Source organism: Anser cygnoides, chromosome 12, assembly GCF_040182565.1.
Source record: "Anser cygnoides isolate HZ-2024a breed goose chromosome 12, Taihu_goose_T2T_genome, whole genome shotgun sequence".
Lineage (NCBI taxonomy): Eukaryota > Metazoa > Chordata > Aves > Anseriformes > Anatidae > Anser > Anser cygnoides.
This window is the reverse complement of record NC_089884.1, coordinates 12,917,631-12,937,666: the sequence shown is the minus strand read 5'-3', so window position 1 is coordinate 12,937,666 and position 20,036 is coordinate 12,917,631. Positions and strand designations below refer to the sequence as shown.

General features: G+C 61.1%; 2 protein-coding genes across 2 annotated transcripts; both read left to right on the top strand.

Annotated features, from left to right (window-relative positions):
* Positions 1-743: 743 nt before the first annotated feature.
* Positions 744-10,347, top strand: GOT2 (glutamic-oxaloacetic transaminase 2). Its single transcript, XM_067004245.1, has 10 exons — positions 744-904; positions 4,651-4,807; positions 6,136-6,264; positions 6,622-6,681; positions 6,776-6,937; positions 7,124-7,228; positions 7,366-7,516; positions 7,776-7,941; positions 8,884-9,034; positions 9,512-10,347. The coding sequence occupies exons 1-10, from the start codon at positions 774-776 to the stop codon at positions 9,632-9,634; spliced, it is 1,335 nt and encodes a 444-aa protein (XP_066860346.1). The 5' UTR covers positions 744-773; the 3' UTR covers positions 9,635-10,347.
* A 1,445-nt stretch (positions 10,348-11,792) lies between these two features.
* Positions 11,793-19,972, top strand: SLC38A7 (solute carrier family 38 member 7). Its single transcript, XM_048078727.2, has 11 exons — positions 11,793-12,123; positions 12,539-12,983; positions 13,170-13,368; positions 13,446-13,590; positions 14,305-14,403; positions 15,390-15,447; positions 15,802-15,916; positions 16,114-16,261; positions 16,344-16,543; positions 16,977-17,031; positions 17,119-19,972. The coding sequence occupies exons 2-11, from the start codon at positions 12,717-12,719 to the stop codon at positions 17,219-17,221; spliced, it is 1,389 nt and encodes a 462-aa protein (XP_047934684.1). The 5' UTR covers positions 11,793-12,123; positions 12,539-12,716; the 3' UTR covers positions 17,222-19,972.
* The last annotated feature ends 64 nt before the right edge of the window (positions 19,973-20,036 follow it).

The window sequence follows — 20,036 nt, the reverse complement described above, 5'->3', positions numbered from 1 at the left end:
CCAGTGAGGTGCAGTGCTGCCCAGTATGGCACAGTATAGCCCAGTATGGTGCAGTGCAGTGTTATACAGCCCGGTGTGGCCTGGTACAGCCCAGAATAGCCCAGTACCAACCAGTATGGTACAGTGCTGCCCAGTAGGGTGCAGTGCAGTCTTGTACAGCCCTGTGTAGTCCAGTACAGTCCTGTACAGCTCAGTATAGCCCAGTATGGTGTACTGCAGTCCTGTAGAGCCCAGAATAGCCCAGTACAACTCAGTACGGTGCAGTACAGCCCAGTATAGCATAAGTATAGCCCAGTATGGTGTGGTGCAGCCCAGTACAGCACAGTACAGCCCAGTATGGCGCAGTGCAGTCTTGTACAGCCCAGTGTGGCCTGGTACAGCCCAGAATAGCCCAGTACCGACCAGTATGGTGCAGTGCAGCCCTGTACAGCACAGTATAGCCTCAGTGCAGCCCAGTATAGCCCAGTGCAGCCCAGCAGGGCGCAGCACCGCCCAGTGCAGCCCAGTACAGCAGAGCAGGGTGCAGCGCAGCCCAGTACAGCCCAGCAGGGCGCAGCACCGCCCCAGTACAGCCCAGCAGGGCGCAGCACAGCCCAGTGCAGCCCAGTACAGCCCAGCAGGGCGCAGCACCGCCCAGCACAGCCCAGCGCCCCCCCCAGCCGGGGCGCTGCTGCACGGGGACCTCCCGGCCGCCAGGGGGCGCTGTGGGCGGGGCGGGGCCACCAGGGGGCGGGGCCGCCAGGGGGCGGAGTCTCCCGTGAGTGGCGCTGCGCATGCGCGGTGCGGTGCCGCGGGGAGCTCTGTCTGCCGGCTGCTCTCACACCCTCCCGCCCGCCGCCATGGCGCTGCTGCAGAGCTGCCGCTTCCTCGCCGCCCCCCGCCGCGCCGCCGCCGTCCGCGCCAGGTGAGGCCCGGAGGCCTCGGGGGCCGCCGCCGGAGCCGCTTCGGCGCCGCCAGGGCCCGGCCGCCGCCGCTGTGGGGAGGGGGCGGCCTCGTGGGGGGCAGGGAGGGCTTCGCGGTGAGGAAGCGTGTCCCTCGGGGCGGCCCGTAGGCCGGGTGGTGGGGGGCGGGAGCGGCGTTGCCATGGGGACGGCGCGCCCATTGGCCGGGCGGGCCGGGCGAGTCGGGGGGCGCGCGCCCTGATTGGCTGCGGGCGGGCCCGGCGGCCCCCGGCTGCCCTTGAGGAGGCGCGTGGAGGGCGAGGGGGGGGCGGGGAGGGGGGCGCGGGCAGAGGGGTCGGGGGCGGGGGCGGGCCCTGAGCACCGGGATATGGGGCGGGGGCGTGCAGGGGGGCCGGGGGCCTGTGCACCAGGGTGTGGGGCTGGGGCCTGCAGCGGGGTGTGGGGGTGCTGCCCACCCACGGGAGGGGGCCATGGGGCCCTGCGCACCGAGATACAGGGTCCGTGCTGGGCAGGGGGCAGCGCTGCGCGGCATGGGATGGGGCGGGGGCGGTCCGTGCAGCGGGGCGGGGGTCCCCCTGCGCCAGGGCACGGGGCTGGGGACGTGCGGGGGGCCCCAGGTACACCGTACACGGCGAGGCGGGGTTGGGGCTGCTGGGTTCCTGTGCGCCGAGACACGGGGAGGGGGGGGCCCCACGCACTGGGGTCCCGGGGACCCCGTGTGCCTTGAAATGGGGCCGGGGGCTGCTGCCTGGCACGTGGCGTTCCTGTAGGGGCTGTTCTGCACTGGGCTCCCTGCTCTGGAGGCAGCGGAGGGCTGGACGCGAGGACGGAGGGATGGATGTGAGGACAGGGGGTGCAGCCGGAGCCCCAGGGCAGCCTCTGGGGACACCCCAGTGGCAGCACTGAGCAGCCAAGGGGTCTGAGCCTGCCAAGGGGTCTGAGCCCCGCTGCTCTTCCCGGCAGAGCCTCCTGGTCCCTGCTGGCTCTGGGAAGCTGCAGGGGACGGGCCCTAGCCCGGGGCAGCACAGGGAAGTGGAGTTTCCCCGTTGCAGCGGGTGCAGAGGGCTGTTACGCGTTGATTTGCCCAATTCTGCCCTTGGTCCTGTGCCTTCCCTGCAGCAGGCCTGTGGCGGCCAGTCCATGGCGGCTTCGCCTTCCTCAGGTTCGTTAGACGGTTGCAAATTACCCCGCTGGATGTAGGTCACCTAAAGCTACTCAGGCTGTGCCTCCTGCGAGCGAGGAGCCTTTGCGCCTTGTTCCCACGCAGCCCGTGGGGATGCCGAGCAGTGAGCAGCAGTCCTCCCCTCCCTGATCTTCAGGAATTTGTGCTCTGGCACAGGAGCCCTGAAGTCAGGGCGGAGGTGACGAGAGCCAGAACGGTGAAGGCAGCCCCTTGGGCACACCGAGTCCCACCGGGCTGGTGCTCAGCCCTCCTGCACCATGAGGCGGCTGCTGTCAACGCTCCTCTGGGCGGGCAGCTCCCCGCGCCCACCTGGGGCTTTCTGGGCTCGCAGGAGCGGCCCGTTGGCGTCCTTCTCCTGTAAATATTTGCTGGAGCTGTGGCATCGCAGGCGCGGAGCCTTTGGCCTCTTGGCTCCGCTGGGGCTTGCAGAGCTGCTGCAGGGCTTTGGCAGAGGCTCCGAAACCAGCGCCTGGCGTGGCCGTGCCGTGGGGAACAAAGGAAACCTTCAGCAGAGCTGGAAGTGCTTGTCCACGTGGGGGAAGGCTTGCTGTGCGGGCCTGGTGGGAGCCCAAAAGCACAGCCCCTGGGTCCCGCAGACACAGTTAGCGGGCGGTGCTCCTTTATGGGGTTCCTGGTGTGTTTTTTGCCCCTTCTGTCCCACATCACACGTGGGAGGCGGCCTGGCAGAAAGCAGGGAGGCTGCAGGATAACAGCCCCGCTCCGCGCCCCGGCGCTGACTCACTCCTGCCCAGAAGTGGATGGAAAAACTTTTCCTGGCTTGCCCCAAGCAAACCTCCGGCAGAGCAACCGCAGCTTGAGCTGCCTTTCCCTCCGGTCTCGGCACCGAAACGCCTCCAGCCCTGCGGCGTGGGCAGGGAGGCCGGGCAGTTTATAACTCTGACCTTTATCTGAGACCAGCACTCTTTGGATTGCCTGAAATAAAATACAATGCAGCGCAGAGGCGGCACTTCATGCTAACGTGGGGTGTGGTAGGGCCTGCGGGCTTAGGTCCCTGTTCAGTCCCTGGTCCCGAGCCCCTTGGGAAGGCTTTGGCTGATCCCTCCTGGGTGTCTTGGTGTGTTTGGACATCTCATCGTGGGCTGTTTCCTCCTGTCCCCCTGCCAGCTGCGCTCCCTGGAAGCAGCAGAGGAGCCCTTCTGCTGCCTTCACCCCAAAGCCCTCGGGCTGAGAACGGGAAAATCCCTAAAGGCCCTAAAGCAGCCCTAAGCCGATCGCAAGGCTCAGAACAAAAGTATTTAACTCTGGAGCCCTGGAGCTTAGGTGAATGCCCACAGGATCAGCGCTAATTGCAGCCGTTGTGACCTGCTGAGGTGTGCACGACCTGAACACCTCCAACGCCGTGAGCCTCTTGGTGAGCAGCCCGGCGGGAGGACGGCCCTGGGTGCCAAAATAATCGCAGGCCAGGTAAACCACGGAGGGATGCGCTGCGTGTCCCGCTGCGGGGCGCGTCCTGGCACGAGTGATTCATCCTCTGCGAGGCTGATCCCGTGCTTAGCGAGTCTTAATTACCTCTCCGCTCCGTGGGCTGGGGGAGGCTAAACACTTCTTCCATTTTTAAACGAGACGAGGTGCCTGCCTCGTACGTGCTCACTGCTGTTTTTCCACAGAGCTCGTTGAGACGGGAAGCAGAGGGGTTTTGTTTGGAAATGCTGCGGCGCTGGGAGCGTGCGGCAACGGGGAGGGGTGGGCTCTGAGGGGAAGCAATCTACACACACGAGCTGGTGCAAAGTATGTTTGTGTAGCGACTAAACTGGGTCTAAACAGACCCAAAACAGGGCCCGAGTGGAGGGAGAAGTGACTCGTGAGTTTCGTTTTCCTGTTGGCACGAGAGCCTCTCTCGGTTCCCCAGCCCCTTGCACCGCGTTCCTGTACGGCGCTGTTACCTCCCCGGGCTGAGCAGCGAGGTGAAGCCGACACCTCCTGCCCCCACCAGCCTGAGCGCGGGGCGGGGGGAGGCTGAGGCCAAGGAGTTTCTTTTTATAGCGTGGCCTGTCCTGTCCTTGGCGTTCCGAGGAGCTCAGTGCCTCCAGGACGCCCGGCAGCGGGCAGGAGGCTTTTGGAGCTGACGCAGGGAGGGCCTGTGCTTGGCTGCCGGGAGCTCCTCGCTCGTCGTGCTGGGAGGAAAGCGTCCTGCCTGATTTCCAGGAAAACTGTCTGGCTACAACACCCGTGTTAGAGCCAGGCGGGGTTTGTAGGGCAGGGGAGGGAAATACCCGCTAGGAAGCCAATGCTGTGGGAACAGCAGGTTAGCTTCATGCACGAGAGCCTCTCCAGGAGCTCGGTAGAAGCTCAGTGTTCGTGCTTCACACAAACGCCCGCCTGGCATCGCTCGTGCTGCTCTGCTTGGGCCCCCAGAAACGTCGCTGCCGTGCCTGGAGGTGGCACACGGGGTTTGTGCCCGTTCTGCCCGTACAGAGCCACAGCACGGCTGCTTGTGTCCCTGGTGGTGTGCGTCCTCCTCAGCCGTGCAGACCTCGGGAGCTGCGGGGCACCGCGCCGTGCCCCGTCCTCCAGCCTAACCCTGAGATGCTCCTTCCCCTCCAGCTCATGGTGGTCCCACGTGGAGATGGGTCCCCCCGACCCTATCCTGGGGGTGACAGAAGCTTTCAAGCGCGACACCAACTCCAAGAAGATGAACCTGGGTGTGGGGGCGTACCGGGACGACAACGGGAAGCCGTACGTGCTGAGCTGCGTTCGCAAGGTGAGCCGGGTGCTGCGGGGCAGCGGGCGCTGTGCAGATGCCTCTGCGAGCAGTGCCAGTGCTTCTGAGGCATGGGGTGGTTGTGTAGTAGCGGATAAAACAGGGAATAGTTGTCCTGGCCCCTTCCAGGTCAGTCTAATCTGTTGCTGACTTCCAGGAGCCCCCCCAGCCCAGGTGTATTCTCAACCTCAAGGTGTTCCTTGAACAAACCGACGTTCTCTGGGCCGAGGAAAGAGCTGACGTTGTCCCCTCACTGGATTAGCCTTAGAAATTCTGCTGAGCCTTCGTTACCAGCTTCTCCATAAGCCAGACTAAAACTCTAAAACTCCAGCCCGGGGAGCTGGATGTGGACTCTGCCCTTGAGGGGATTACGGAGCCTTCGGGGGCTCTGCATGTGGAAATGGGCCGCTAAATAGCCGCCAGCTGACGCGCACGTTGCCTGGCTGGTCTCCTTGGTGTCGGGAGGATGCGCTGTCCCCGCTCCCCATTGGTGTGGGATTTAAAGCCATCCCTTGCCCTCACTCCTGCGTCAGCCCGCACCACAGCTGGGTCATAACCAGGGAACCCGGGTGGTGTCAGGAGGAGCTTCTGGTGCTGTGTGAACGCTGCCAGCGTCGTCCCGCTGCTCTGGGAGTACGGACAGGGTTCCCAGAGCGCTCCGATTGTCTACATCACCGTATTTTAGTCTGATGCTTTGTTAAATAAAAACTTGGACTGGTTCTAGTGCCGGCTCTGCCTGAAAGCAGCAGAGATCAGCAAAGGTGGAGGCAGCCACCTCCAAAGGCTGTCAGTCAGGCTGCTTTCAAAATTGGCTGGGTTTCCTGGATTTTTTTTAAATCTTCTTTATCTAGTTCCATAACCTTCACAGCGTGACAAGGCACCACGAAGAGCTTGCTACCCTACCTGGTTTGGGGTGTCTCTGTGTAGAGACGGCCTCTGCTCCTCCATAACAGGCAAGTCTCCCCATCCTGGGGGGACCATTCCAGTGTGGGCAAAGAAATGTGTGTCCCTGTGCAGCAGCGCTAGCTCGTAATGGGCTGGAATTGATGCTCTCCTCTGGCTCCCGGTCACCTGGCTCTGCCAGGCTGATGGTGACACCCACTGAGGGATCTGGTGGTTGCCGGGGGACCTTGTCCCATGGTAAAAGCAGGAAATGTACCAGAAATGTACTGCTCCTCTGGCTGTGATGGGCCCCGGTCTCTGAAGAGAAGCTCCTGCCAGCCTTTGCTGCTTTTGAGAGAGCAAATGTGAAGAGAAGTGACCATGAGCTGTCCACCGTCCTCTCCGTGGTGATGCTTTCCATGCTGAATGTGTGTCCTCCTTTCCAGGCAGAGGCCATGATAGCCTCCAAGAAGATGGACAAGGAGTACTTGCCCATCGGGGGGCTGGCGGATTTCACCCGGGCATCGGCAGAACTGGCGCTGGGTGAAAACAGCGAGGCTTTCAAGAGCGGCCGGGTAAGGAGCGGGCTGGGGAGCAGGGGGTGGGCAGCACGGTGACTTGTGGGCAGTATGTGGGCACCAAGCAGGGCTGGCGTGGCTGCTGGTGCCTCTGAGCTGCTGGCTGGCTAGCCCCAGGGCTAACTGCCTCCTCGGCAGGTGTGGTAAAGCAGCCCTTCCCGAGGAGGGGGCCCCAAAAAGGTCCGACTCCCTGCCCTACGAGGGGCAGATCCATGCGGTCCCCTCCAGCCCCATGTCCCTGTTTGGGTCAGCTGTCACCGTGGTGTGCGCGCGCTAACGTTGTCGTGGTGGCTGGGCTGTTGCTGTATCCTACTGCATCCGCTCAGACTCCCGTCCTTGTTCCTTCCCTTGCAGTATGTCACTGTGCAGGGTATTTCTGGGACTGGATCTCTGCGAATCGGAGCCAATTTTTTGGTGAGTCCCTGGCCGGCTGGGGAAGGAAGAGACGTCTTTTGGCAGGAGCTGAGTCTGTCAGTCTGTCTGAACACTCTGTCTTTCTCTTGGTCAGCAACGGTTCTTCAAGTCCAGCCGTGACGTGTACCTACCCAAACCCTCCTGGGGCAATCACACGCCCATCTTCCGCGATGCAGGCTTGCAACTTCAGGCTTACCGCTACTACGACCCCAAAACGTGCAGCCTTGACTTCACTGGAGCCATGGAGGACATTTCTGTGAGTTGCCTTTCACAGCTGGAAGCAGGGAGGTGATGTGGGGAATGGATGATCTTGTGTTAGCCTACCTGTGCTGAATGGAGGCTGGGAGCCCTGCAGGGCCCATCCAGGGCAAGTCACATCTCACCACCCGAGGAGAGTGCTGAGGTGTTGTCAACCACTCACTGTCTGTTCCATCTTCCTTAGAAAATTCCAGAGAAGAGCATCATCCTCTTGCATGCGTGTGCTCACAACCCCACCGGAGTGGATCCCCGGCAGGAGCAGTGGAAGGAGCTGGCAGCCGTGGTGAAGGTGAGCAGTGAGGTGTCCCAGGGATGCTGTGCGCTTCCTGGGAAAACCAGATCTCTGGTTTCCTCTTTCACGTAGCTGGTGTCTCCTCGCAAGCACCAGCTGGACACTCTGTGACACTTCCACTCCTTCTCTGGCAGAAACGGAACCTCCTGGTGTACTTTGACATGGCCTACCAGGGCTTTGCCAGCGGGGACATCAACCGGGACGCCTGGGCTGTGCGGCATTTCATCGAGCAGGGCATCAACATCGTGCTGTCGCAGTCCTACGCCAAGAACATGGGGCTGTACGGTGAGTTGGGCGGTGGTGGGGGGACTCTTCCGGGCTGGATTAGCAGCCAGCGTCTTCCTAGAGATGCCTGGCACTCTCCCGGTGCCAGCTGCTGCCTGTGCGTGCCCATCCTGTAGTACTGGACAGGGCGCAGGAGGGAGCTGCTGGGGACCCTACTGGAGGGCAGGGCTCCGCTAAACCAGCGTGGTGTTTGGAGGAGTCCCGCCCCAGCCCTGAGTATCCACGGGCAGAGGCTGGGACCTGACCGCCTCCATTTCAGGAGAGCGTGCGGGTGCCTTCACGGTGATCTGCAGTGACGCAGAGGAAGCCAAGAGGGTCGAGTCGCAGCTGAAGATCCTCATCCGTCCCATGTACTCCAACCCGCCCCTGAACGGAGCCCGCATCGCCTCCATCATCCTGAACACCCCTGAGCTGCGGAAGGAGTGGTAAGAGGGAACTCCCAGTGCCTGTGACGGCGAGGCGTGACGCCGTGCTTGCTGCCTGCTGTGCCACAGGCAGCTGGCTGATAGCTGCAGGGTACAGTCAGCACCACGCGCTGCTGCCGTCCTCTGGGGAAATCCCTGCTCAGATCCAACTGGCATCGGCTAGTATGAGTCCAGCCCGGCACGTACAGGTTTCCCTTGCATTACTGAGGCGGAAAACACTCTAGAGGAGAGGATAAAGCTTCCCTAGGATTGAAGTCTGCAGGAGCTGCCTGTCTCAGGAGCACAAAAGACTGACTAAAGCATTGTAGCCACTTAGTGAGTCTCACATGGGGGAAGTGGAAGCTTAAGTCCCTTGGGAATAAAAACTCAGGAATGTAACCCTCGTGCCCTGAGCCTGCTTCCTGGCGTCAGCCTGCGCAGCTCCCCCAGGGTGCTGGGTCCCTGGCGGCAGCTGGCTGTGCAGGACAAAGGCTGGCTGTGTGTCGGGGCCTCGCTGGGGCTGCGCTGCTTTGGCCGGATCCAGGATCTGGCAGAGATGTCCCCTCGCTGCACGGCCTTGGAGCTGGGGCTGTCTGCCTGTGCTGGGGGTACCCCTGCACGCCCCAGGTGTTGTTTGATGTGGGTTTGGGCAGTGCTGCCTTGAGGCCTCCAATTCTGCCATGGCTTTCAGCAGTGAGAGATGCTGAGACTCTCTTGTAGTGTCCAACAGCTATGGAATAAATAAATAGCACCTTTTTTATCACCTTTGGATGCTGGCAGAAAGAAGCAACTTCCCAGCTGGAGCAACAGGTTCATGCTCTCTGGGGTTTGCTTTGCCTTGTGTTACACACCCCATGCTTTGGGGGTACAAGGTGGAGAGGGTTGCTTCCCGGGTAGCTGGGGAGGGAGCAGCGTTGGAGCATTACGGCTCTGCTCTGACCAGGTCTTGGGTTGAATTCTCAGGCTGGTGGAGGTGAAGGGCATGGCTGACCGGATCATCGGCATGCGGACTCAGCTGGTGTCCAACCTCAAGAAAGAGGGATCCTCCCACAACTGGCAGCACATCACTGACCAGATCGGCATGTTTTGCTTCACGGGGCTGAAGCCTGAGCAGGTAAACACAGTTCCCCTGGCGTCGAGGTGTTCTTTGTAGTACTTATCAGAAAAATGTGGGCTGTGGGTGCCAGAATGAGCCTCCAGGGGCAGGTCTTTGTCGATAAGAACATCTTCCATGCCTGCAGAACTGGAGCACCGTGGGGACCCGTGTCTTGCTCTGCTCCCTGCTGTGCTTGTGGAGATTGAAAGCAACTGTAGCCTGCTTGCCTGCCAAAGGAAGCAGTCACGTAGTGCCACTCTGAGGTGACCTTGGAGGTCAGCTCCAGCGAGGTGACTCCTGGCTGAACATCTGCAGTGTTTGTGTATTGCCCAAGAGCCGAGCAGCAGCTCTTGCTTTCCCAGAGCTGTGCAGGTGGCTGGATGATGTGTCTGCTGGCACCCAGCTTGCTGTCGATTCTGGCAAGCTGGGTAAATTTGCAATCTGCTAACAGAGTAGAGGTCGGGCTGAATTTTGAACTCTGCTCTTTCATCCCAGGTGGAGCGGCTGATCAAGGAGTTCTCCATCTATATGACAAAGGACGGCCGAATCTCCATGGCGGGCGTTACGTCGGGCAACGTAGGTTACCTGGCTCATGCCATCCATCAAGTCACCAAGTAAAGACAGAGCGTGCTCTGGAGCTGTTGGCCTTCCCCACTGGTGGAAGAAGGGGAAGGAAAGGAAGCAAGCAGAATACTTCCAACCACAGCACTTAACGCCGCTGCTGAATGTATCTTGTAGATGAGTTGTTGTAGAAGCCTAGTCAAAATCGCACCACGTTGTGGAGCAGGGACATCATTGCTGGCTCCCACTTGTCACAGCCATTCTCCCCTGCTGCTCGTCCTTTGTCCATCAGCCCCAGCACCCATCTGCACTGGAGGAAGCAAATGGTTAGCGCTCTGCCATCCTACCTGCGTAGGCACCGAAGGCATCCCCACGCTCGTTTCTCCATGAGAAGGCTTTGTGAGGCTGCTCGCCCAGGCAGCAGTGGTCAGGGAGCGGGGTGGGCTGAGGGGGGCTGTTTGGGTGCACTCCTGTGTCCTCCTCAGCCTGTCTTGCTGCAGCTTCCCTCCTCTTCCACCTCCTGCTGCTGGGCTCAGGGCCAGGCAGTGCTGAAGCTGCCCTCCAACAGCCGATGTAAAGGCTCTGAGGACTCGTAACTACTAAAATGTGCTCCACTGTGGGCTTTGCTCTTTCCATCTGGGAATCTGTCAAGTGTAATTCACAGTGGCGTTGGTGCGTGTGGCAGACCCCTGTCACTGCTCGGAACCTCCCTTCCCGTGCTATAAGGTGAAAATTCCTCGCCCTTCAATAAGAACCTCCTCCGAAAACTGCTCTCTGTGCATCTCTGCCTCTCCCCTGCCCTGTACCCCAAGCACATCGGCCCTGCCTGCAAGCCAGGGTCTGTGTTCCACTGCCACGAACCAGAGTGTGGGCCCAGGGGTGTCCACCCTTGCGTGGGTGTCTGGTGGTGGCCATCTCATCTGCTCTGCCCAGCCAGTTGTCTGGCGATGCCAGAAATCAGGACGGAAAGATCCCAAGCACTGTCAGAGCTGGTAACTCAAAATCCGTCCTCTCCGTGTAAAGACCGGCGAGGACAAATGCCCTGTGCCTCGCTTGACTGAGTTTTTTAATCCTAATAAACTGATGCAGGGCCGGGTCAAGCTTGGGCCTTCCTCCCACCATGGCACAGATGCATTCTGTCCCTTCCGCACAGCAGGCGTTCCCTTTCAGGGATGTGCCAGCAGAGGGAGTCTCACAGGGCTGGTGAAACCCCAATCTCCTGAATAGAGAGGGCAGTTCCCCCGTGTACGTACCAAACGCACCAGGGGCTGTGGGACTCCCATGCAGCTAATCCAGCAGCCTACGCAGTTGATTTTTGTGTGAGTTCCCAAAGGGCCCAGCTGCAGGCTGTGGCCCTGCTCTTGTAGCTGACACTTTCCTCTATCTCAGTGGGACACTTGGCCAAGAACATAGAACCACTAAGGTTGGAAAAGCCCTCCAAGATCACCTGGTCCAACCACCCCCTACCACCACCATCACCCACTGAACCATGTCCCCAGGCACCACGTCCAACCTCTCTTTGAACACCCCCAGGGACGGTGACACCACCACCTCCCTGGGCAACCCGTCCCAGTGCCTGACTGCTCTTTCTGAGAAGAAATGTCTCCTCATTTCCAACCTGAACCTCCCCTGGCGCAACTTGAGGCCATTCCCTCTGGTCCTATCAGTGGTTACCTGTGAGAAGAGGCCAAAGCCCAGCTCCCCACACGTTTTAGGTAGCTGTGGAATCACAGAATGGTTTGGGTTGGGAGGGACCTTGAAACCCATCTAACTCCATCCCCCTGTCACGGGCAGTGATGCCCCCACCAGATCAGGTTGCCCAGGGCGTTGTCCAACCTGGTGTCCAACACCTCCAGGGATGGGGCATCCTCAGCTTCTCTGGGCAGCTTCTTCCAGTGCCTCACCACCTTTACAGTGAAGAATTTCCTCCTAACGTCTGGTCTAAATCTCCCCTTTTTTAGTTTAAGCCCATTCCCCCTCGTCCTCTCATTGAAGAGTCCCCCACCCTTGTTATAAGCCCCTCGAAGCCCTGCAACGCCGCACCGAGGTCTCCCTGAGCCTCCCCTTCCCCCCCTGCCGACCACCCCCGGCCCCCTCAGCCTTGCCCGGTGCCCCGGCACCTCCTCAGCCCCCCTCAGCACGGAGGAGCCGGGGCTGCCGGGGCGGCTCCGTGCGGCCGGCCTACAACCCCCGGCATGCCGCGCGGCGCCGAGCCGCGCCCGGGGGTGAGCGGGCGGCCGGGGGCTGCGGGGCTGCGGGCAGGGCCGGGGGCGGCACCGGCACCGGCAGCGGGACCGGGGCAGGGCGAGCCGGGCCGGGAGGGGCCGGGCCCCGCGTCCCCCCGCGTGCGGGCGTTTCCCCGCCGGCCGCTGAGGCGCCCCGGGACGGGAGGCTGCCCGCAGCCGGCGGGGCCGGCCCGGGAAGCCGCGCCCGCGGGTCTCGTGCCCGCAGGACCGGGCGGCCCGCGGGGAGGCCCCAGCACCGCGACCGGGGCTCTGACACCGCCCGGCGGCGGCGGCCTCGCCGCGGATTCCGGCGGAGCGGAGGTGAGTGCTCCGCCCGCGCCCTGCACCGCACAGCAGCACCCCTGCTGAAAGGAGGGTGCCCGGGTGCTGGGGCCCCAAGCTGGGGCGCAGGGAGCTCGTTTTCTCTCTGCCGCCGCTCGGTTGTCAGCCCACGTTGTCCCTCGTTAACGCGGGCTGTAGGCCAGAGGGTTTTGGGGTGGCCCCAGGTCCGGCCGGCCGTGCGTTTGTCCCCCGGGGACTGGTGTGCCACCGGAGGACGTGGATCTCCTCCCCTGCTGCCTGTCCCGTGTCCCTGGTGGCTGCAGTCTTTTGGAGTCCATCGGGAGGGCTGAGCCAGGGGCACCCACCCTCCTGCCTGCTCCTCCACACCGCCGAGGTGTGACTCAGTTTCCCAACGATCCTTAGCGCATTCGTGTCCTTCCCTGTCCCCTTCTAGGAGCAGTGAAGCGCCCGGATCCTGCGCTGCTGTGGTCCCAGCCTGGCCGTTTGCTGTCCCTGTGCCTGATGGATCCAGGGCTGGCTGGGGACGCTGCTCACGGTGGTCGGCTGAGCCCGGTGCGAGAACACTAGTGGGACGTGAGTGCCGCCCTGCAAGGGACAGAGCCTGCCAGAAGATGGCTCAGGCCACCGGGAGCATCAACAGTGACTACAGGGACTGGGAGTGGAGCGATGATGCTGGGGAACGGGCCAGGCTCCTGCAGAGCCCCAGCGTGGAGACGGTACCGAAGAGCGGGGAGAGCCAAGGCAGCGGCCTGGGGGCCACGTCCGCGCTGGGCGCCGTGTTCATCGTGGTGAACGCCGCCCTCGGGGCCGGGCTGCTCAACTTCCCCGCCGCCTTCAACATGGCCGGCGGCGTGGCCGCGGGCATCGCACTGCAGATGGTGAGAGACAGGAGGGGAGAGCCCCTTGTCCAGGCCTGGAGGGGCCGGGTGGGACACGCAGCGCCCTGTGAGGTGCAGGGTAGGACCTCTGAGGGACAGTGGAGATGTTGGGTGTGTGGGGCGGCTCTGGGGACCTCGGCGTGCCGCTGCCTCACTGTGTGCTCTCGCTTCCTCTTCCCACCCCAGTGCATGCTGATCTTCATCATCGGGGGCCTGGTCATCCTGGCGTACTGCTCGCAGGCCAGCAACGAGCGGACGTACCAAGAGGTCGTGTGGGCGGTGTGCGGGAAGGTGCCGGGCGTGCTGTGCGAGGTGGCCATCGCCGTCTACACCTTTGGCACCTGCATCGCTTTCCTCATCATTATCGGAGACCAGGAGGACAAGAGTAAGTGCCCCAAGGAGCAACGAGCTGCCTGCCTTCCTCTGGAAGGGACAAGCGGCACAACCCATCTGTCCCCACAGTCATCGCTGCGCTGGTGACAGAGCCTGAGGAAGCGGGGAGCAGCCGCTGGTACACCGACCGCAAGTTCACCATCAGCATCACTGCCTTCCTCCTCATCCTGCCCCTCTCCATCCCCAAGGAGATCGGCTTCCAGAAGTACGCCAGGTGGGTGAGGGGAGCCCCGCAGGGCTGGGCTGACCGCCTGGGGCAGCTGGCGCCCACCTGAGCAGGGCCCAGGGGACAGGGAGCGGAGACAGCGTGGCTCTAGCACTCATCTGCCCGCTAACCCCTGGGGTGTCAGACATCTCCTCCTTGCCTCGGTTTCCCCAGCCACAGTAGAATTCTCCAGGGCCTGTGTCCCTCCGTTGTGCTCTCCAGAGGAGCCTTGGAAGAGCTTCCAGCTGCTTCGTTCCCTGTCTTCGGAGTTGGGCACCCTGCAGAAGGGAGAGCCCATAAGGGTCTCCAGGGCCTTGGGCCGGGTGGTCTGCAGGTTAGCGCCACTCCACGTGGCATCTTGGTGCAACGTCGCTGCTGGAGCTGGACACAGAAACACCACAGCCGCTTCTTTAACGTTCATCTCTTTCCCAAAGCCCAGGGTCAGCACTCTCCTTTGGCTGGAGCATAGCTGCTGCTCCCAGCTGCGCAGCGCAGTCCCTCGACGTGGTGGGGTTGCGTTGGTGCCTGTGTGGGGACAGTGGGTGACGCTGCCTGGTGTGTTCCTGTGGGGAAGAGGAGAGCAGGGCTCATCCCGATGGGAAGGGTTGGGTGGTCCAGGCTGTGCAGGGGGAAGGATGGGGCTGGAGGTGCTGGGAGGAGACTCTCAGATGTTCTCAGAGCTGGGAGGCAGTACGCTGGTGGACTTACTGTCCCCTCTTGCAGCTCTCTGAGCGTGATTGGCACGTGGTACGTCACTGCCGTCATCATCATCAAGTACATCTGGCCCGACAAGGAGCTTGTGCCTGTGGAGATCCCCACCAGGTACGTGCAGGAGATGTGGTGCTGGCGGTGACCCTGACAGCACTGCAGAGCCAGGCAGGGACTCGTGAGCAAGGGGTGCGAAGGCTGAGGACAGATCCTTGCCAGGTCCTGTCCCAGGTCCCAGAGAAACTGCATGTTGCTGCCAGGAGCTCCCAAGTGGCTGCATCTCTGCATGTTTCACCGGAGCAGGTGGTGAAGGAGCAGAGAAAGGCCTGTTGGGGGCGTCCTGTCCTGGTCCTCGTCTCCTTCCACATCACTACAGCCTGAGCTGAACCCTTGTCAGACATCAGAGAATCCCCATCTGCCTCCACTGCAAACGTCTTGCAGGCTGTTGGGGAGGGGGTGGACTCTGACAGCTGGGACCGAGGAGACCACAGGGGACAGAAGGACAGGGATGGAGAGAGGTCGAGCTGTCCGGCCAGCCCACCTGGGGACAAGGGGGGACGCTAACAGGACACAGCTGACACGGGATGTGGCAGCCTGTGAAGGGTCTCTGCCAGCCCCGGGTCCCCAGGGGGCTCAGCCTCCCCCTGAGGACCCCAGAGATGTGGTCCCAGTCCCTGGGGGATCTCTGGAGGCATTGATCCGTGGTGGCCCTGCCGGGGGACCCTGCTGTCCCAAACACGGGTGTTTCCAGAGCTCTTTCACAGGTTTCGAGGAGAGCTGAGTCACTTTTAGCTCCCGTACACCCGTACTCACCCAGAAATGAGGGGTCTGTGTCTCTCTTAGCGTGATTTTTGGTTATTTCCTTTGCCTGCGTGGCTTGTCCCCTCCCTCATGGTATGGGGCCATTTCTGGACCTGGTGTGGGCGGGGACAACTGCCCGGGGGATTTTAAGGCAGGGCAAAGTTTAGATCACTTTTTAGCATGCAAAGGCCTTGTCCCAGGTGGGAGGAATGGGCAGGTGAGGAGGGGGCAGACCAGCAGAGTCACGAACCCGTTCCCAAGTGCCCCCTGCTCTGACCGGTGCCTCTTTCTCTCCCCAGCCCCTCCACCTGGATGGCCGTGTTCAACGCCATGCCCACCATCTGCTTCGGGTTCCAGGTACGGCCACGAGCCAGGCGCTCCCCTTCCTGCCTGGCAGGGGGACTGGCCTGGTCCGGGGACGCTTCCCTGCACATTCAGCCAAAACCTGCCCTGTGTCCCTGGTACGATCCAGCCAGGCAGGAGGAGAGCGGTCTTTTGTTGGGCAAAGAGCTGGGTTGTGAGCAGGGTGGGGGAGAGATGGACCCATTTAATCCTGTTGCCCCCACTGCCTTCTCCAGCAACAAACCTGGGGGATCACAACAATGGTAGAGCTTTGCCACAGCTGCGTGTGGTGCACGGGGTCCTGCGCGGCTCCCGGTGCTCCAGCTCAGCCCATCGCGTGTCCCCGTGCTCTTTTCGTGTCTCCGGCAGTGCCATGTGAGCAGCGTGCCCGTCTTTAACAGCATGAAGCAGCCGGAGGTGAAGACCTGGGGGGCGGTGGTGACAGCGGCCATGGTGATCGCTCTCTTTGTCTATACAGGCACTGGTAAGTGAGGGGACCCCGGGTGGCTTCTGTGGCTATGGCGTGGTCCTGGGGGGGCTGCGAGCTCCTGGAGGACAGAGATCCTCTGGGCAGCAGAGGTACAGGGAGGGAATTATCTAACCACGGTGTCCCGTGCCGCATCCCTACAAGGGCAGGAGGCTCTTTCCCTGTCCCCTGCTGACTGTGCCCTTCTCCGGCAGGCGTCTGCGGCTTCCTGACATTTGGGGCCAGCGTGGACCAGGACGTGTTGCTTTCCTACCCTTCCGACGACATCCCCGTCGCCCTCGCCCGGGCCTTCATCATCCTGTGCGTGCTGACGTCCTACCCCATCCTGCACTTCTGCGGCCGGTGAGCGGAGGGCGGCGGCGGGGGCTGGTGTGGGCAGGAGGGGCGCTGCTGGAAGCCTCCTTCCCCGGGTCCGTGCCTGCAGGGCCGTTCTGGAGGGCCTCTGGCTCCGCTACACCGGGGTGACGGTAGAGGAGGACGTGGTTCGGGAGCGGAGGAGGCGCCTGCTTCAGACCGTCAGTTGGTTCCTGCTGACTCTCCTCTTGGCCCTCTTCATCCCTGACATCGGCAAAGTCATCTCCGTCATCGGGGGCTTGGCCGCCTGCTTCATCTTCGTCTTCCCAGGTACCGCCCTGTCGTCCTGGGGTGCCCCGTGGAGAGTGGAGGTCTCTCGGCCTCGTATCTCAGAGAGGGAGGGGATGGGAAGGGGACGCAGGAGCAAGAAGAACCACTGGTTTGACTGGTCTCTCTGCTCCGTAACTGGGAGAGTAGGAGAGGCAGGGGGCTAGGTGAGGACTGGGGGGAAAATTCATATCCCAGCCAGCAACATGCTGACCCTTTCAAAGGCAGACCCTTTCTAGAGCAGGCTGGGAGATGGCCAGGGCTGACCTGGGGCACATCTCCTATGGGCTGGAGGAAGCCGAGGAGAAATAGGAGAGAACCTGTCCCTCCTGCCCTCAACAGAGCAGCCCTTACTTCAGAGGGAGCTCAGCTCCCTGGCCTGCAGGGCGTCTGTTCAGCCCTCATCTGGGTTTAACCTGCCTCCTCTCCGTTTCAGGGCTCTGCCTGATTCAAGCCAAGCTCTCCGAGATCCAAGAAACCAGGGCAATCAGGTAATGTGCTTCCCTCTCCCTGCTTCCCCTGCGGATGTTGTAGTGAAGGTCCCATCTAAAACGCACTCTGTCCTTGTGCGTCCACAGCTGGTGGGCCCAGGTCAGCTATGGGGTGTTCATGGTCACCCTCGGAGCCTTCATCTTCGGACAGACCACTGCCAATGCCATCTTTGTGGATCTCACAGCCTGACGCCTTCTCCGGGCTGGGCTGGGCTGCTGCCATGGGGAAGCAGATTTCCTGCTCCAGGACCGAGGGGGAGTGGGGAGAAAAGATTTTGGTATATTGGGAGCATCCATGAGGAATGTTGAAATCTGGGGCTTTGCTGAAAGAGCCCTGCAGGGACTCGTATCTCGCTGTCTTAACGCACCAGGCAGTCAGGCTTGCCTCCTCAGTCCTGACTCTCTGGTGAAGCCAGAGCATCACTACAAGGAGACCTCGGACTCAGTGGAGAGGAGCGCCGTGACGGTGGAGATCCCCGCTCGCTCCGTGCTGACATCCAGGTCAAATCCTTTCTGCCCCTCCGGGGTAGACATCACTAAGGGATCACGTTTGGGGTTTGCACAGGGAAGCACACTCTGTGTCAGGGGAACTCCTCTCCAGCACTTTGACAGCTTAATGTCCTTGTTTTCACTACAGTGTTGGAGGGAGACAGTGTCTTGCATAAAGGGAATTAGTAATCATGCCATAACTTGCCATCGGTGAGGGTGTGCCGTGGTCAGAATGTAAAACAAATGGTGCCTCTGCGAAAAGGGAGAGTTCTGCTTTGGCGGAAAGCAAAGGCCGCTCTGCCCCACTGAGCAGTGGTGGGCCCCAGCTGAGTTCAGTAATCTGGAAAGCAAACAGGTTTCACTGCGCATGAGTGTGGCAATTCCTCCACCACCTTATACCCAGTAGCTTAGACAGGGCGACAGCCCTGTAGTCCTCTTCTGTGTCAGTGTTTGGTTCGGTTTGAATTTTGCTTTCCTGTGGCTCATCTCGCCAGTCTTCTGTCCTAGCTCAGTGCTGGCAGGGGTTCCTCTTCCATCTTCCTCTGTCTGGATTGCACTTTCCGTTTGAAAGTGGGAACACCACACTGAGCCTGGTTTTAACGTGCTGTTGGAGGAGGATCAGGAGGACGCCGGGTAGCGACACGCCGGTGCAATGTTTACACTGCCAGCCCAGCCTCCTGGCAGGGGCTTGGTACTCACTAGAGAAGGTGCTGTGACTGCATCGACCTGCTGGAGACACTACGCTAGAGCCGAGCTCATCTCTGAATTTCAAATCCTGTTCTTCCAGGGTGGGTGTCCAAGGAATGGGCCAGGTGTAGGTTTTAAGGGATGCTTCAGGGATAAAGCAGTCGGCGTTAATCCATTTTACATTGTTCCCGCAGTCGTTTACACTATATCTGGCTGTTGTTGCTCTGGGCGGTTCCTCCTTAGCCTTTCTGGAAAGTTTCACTTCTGCTCCTTGATCATGTCTCTGGGTTTAGCAGTTCCCCCAGCTGCAGATTCGGCTGGGGGTAGTTAAATCTCAGCAGTCAACTGCTCTTGTTCAGACTTTAAAGTCCCTTGATATTTGGCTTTTACATCCCTGGGGGAGAGAGGGATTGATGTGTAAATATCCTTGTACGTGTCTCGGAGCAGTGCTCCCAGGTGTGGGACCTGGCCCAGCCCGCTGTGGTGGGAAGGTGAATCGTGACACGTTGACGTAGCCCTTACTGCTTTCCTTTCCCTCTGTGACCAGCCGGCGGTGGGTGAGAGGACAGCACATGGGCACGTCCTCGTGGCAGCGCGTGACCTCTCCCTACCAGTGCCTGCGGTGTATAAATGTGCTCTGACAAGAGGTGGCTTCAGCCTGGCTGCGGCGTTCAGCAGCTCCCAGGCAGCGCAGTGGGGCTGGCCCCGCTCTGGCAGGCCTGCTGCGCTGCAGGGAAGGGCTCTTCGCCCCAATGCATGTTTCTTCCCAGATCCCGCTCTGTAATTTGAGTATTCCCCGCCACTCTTTGAGATAAGAGGGGGAAATCCAGATGGAGAATGAGAAAGAAACCCCAAATAAATTATTTTGAGGGACTATGTGAAGTGTTGTGTCCCTCCAGCTCCAAGGTAGCTCCAACCACTGCGCCCTCAGCTAAGAACAGACTCCAGCAACCCCCCCCATTTGTGTCACCTGTGTGCTTGCCTGGGAACAGAGAAGTGTTTTGCTGTGCGGAGCTCTCGAGAGCTTGAGGGAGGACAGAGGATGCGGTGTATGTGAGCAAACACTTTGCTACTGCAGGATGAGAACAAGAGGTGAAAGGAGCCACGGGGCCTGGGGTTAATGGGTGTCTTGTCTAAATATAGGCCATCTGTGCTCCACACGGGAGTGCGAACATTGCAGGCACAGGCTGCCTCCAGTGCTTCTCCTGGCTCCTGCCTAAGGGCAGGAGCTCGAAGAACTTTCTGGTGTTTAAAAAAAAAATGTGGATGAGCATCCTTGATGGCTCTGTTGGGTTTGCATTAACAGCAGGAGGGCTCTGAGCAGGAAGGAGAGCCCAGGTGTGGGGCTGGGGTGCTCACTGGGGACTTCGGTCTCAAAAACCAGACTCAGCATCGCCTTGGGCTGCAGCTGGGCCACAGGACGTGTGTGTTGTGTTTCCGTGGGAGTGCAGGTAACCAGAGATGCGGCTCGATTTCCTCTCCCCGAGCCTGGTCGGGTGGAAGTGGCAGCAGCAGCACTCGGCTACAGGTGCCCCGTGTCTCTGCTTCCCACCTGCGCACACGGGGGACACCAGGCCCCGTCACCCCATGTCCCCGTGTCTGAGACCCGGGGTGCCTGCGGCCCTGGCACGGGGTAACACAGCGCCGTGGCCGTTTCTCTGTCTGCCTTACCCCTCCTGTGACTGTTTACAAACTCTGGCCTTTGTACGTCTTTTCTACCTGTGAACGCGGATGACCGGCACTCAATAAACGTGCAGTTGTGGTGCGTGTGGCTCCCTGTGGTCTCTGCACACCGCGGGGCTGCTCGCATGGGGCTGTCCCCGGCGCAA

What these genes read in the sequence shown, in the direction of transcription:
- GOT2 (XM_067004245.1), top strand. Translation starts at nt 774, where the DNA reads ATGCGCGGTGCGGTGCCGCGGGGAGCTCTGTCTGCCGGCTGCTCTCAC. An exon ending in GAATCGGAGCCAATTTTTTG is followed by an intron (nt 6,682 to 6,775) that starts GTGAGTCCCTGG and finishes TCTCTTGGTCAG; the next exon opens with CAACGGTTCTTCAAGTCCAG. An exon ending in CCTGAGCTGCGGAAGGAGTG is followed by an intron (nt 7,942 to 8,883) that starts GTAAGAGGGAAC and finishes TTGAATTCTCAG; the next exon opens with GCTGGTGGAGGTGAAGGGCA.
- SLC38A7 (XM_048078727.2), top strand. Translation starts at nt 12,717, where the DNA reads ATGGCTCAGGCCACCGGGAGCATCAACAGTGACTACAGGGACTGGGAG. An exon ending in CTTCATCTTCGTCTTCCCAG is followed by an intron (nt 16,544 to 16,976) that starts GTACCGCCCTGT and finishes TCTCCGTTTCAG; the next exon opens with GGCTCTGCCTGATTCAAGCC. An exon ending in CAAGAAACCAGGGCAATCAG is followed by an intron (nt 17,032 to 17,118) that starts GTAATGTGCTTC and finishes GTGCGTCCACAG; the next exon opens with CTGGTGGGCCCAGGTCAGCT.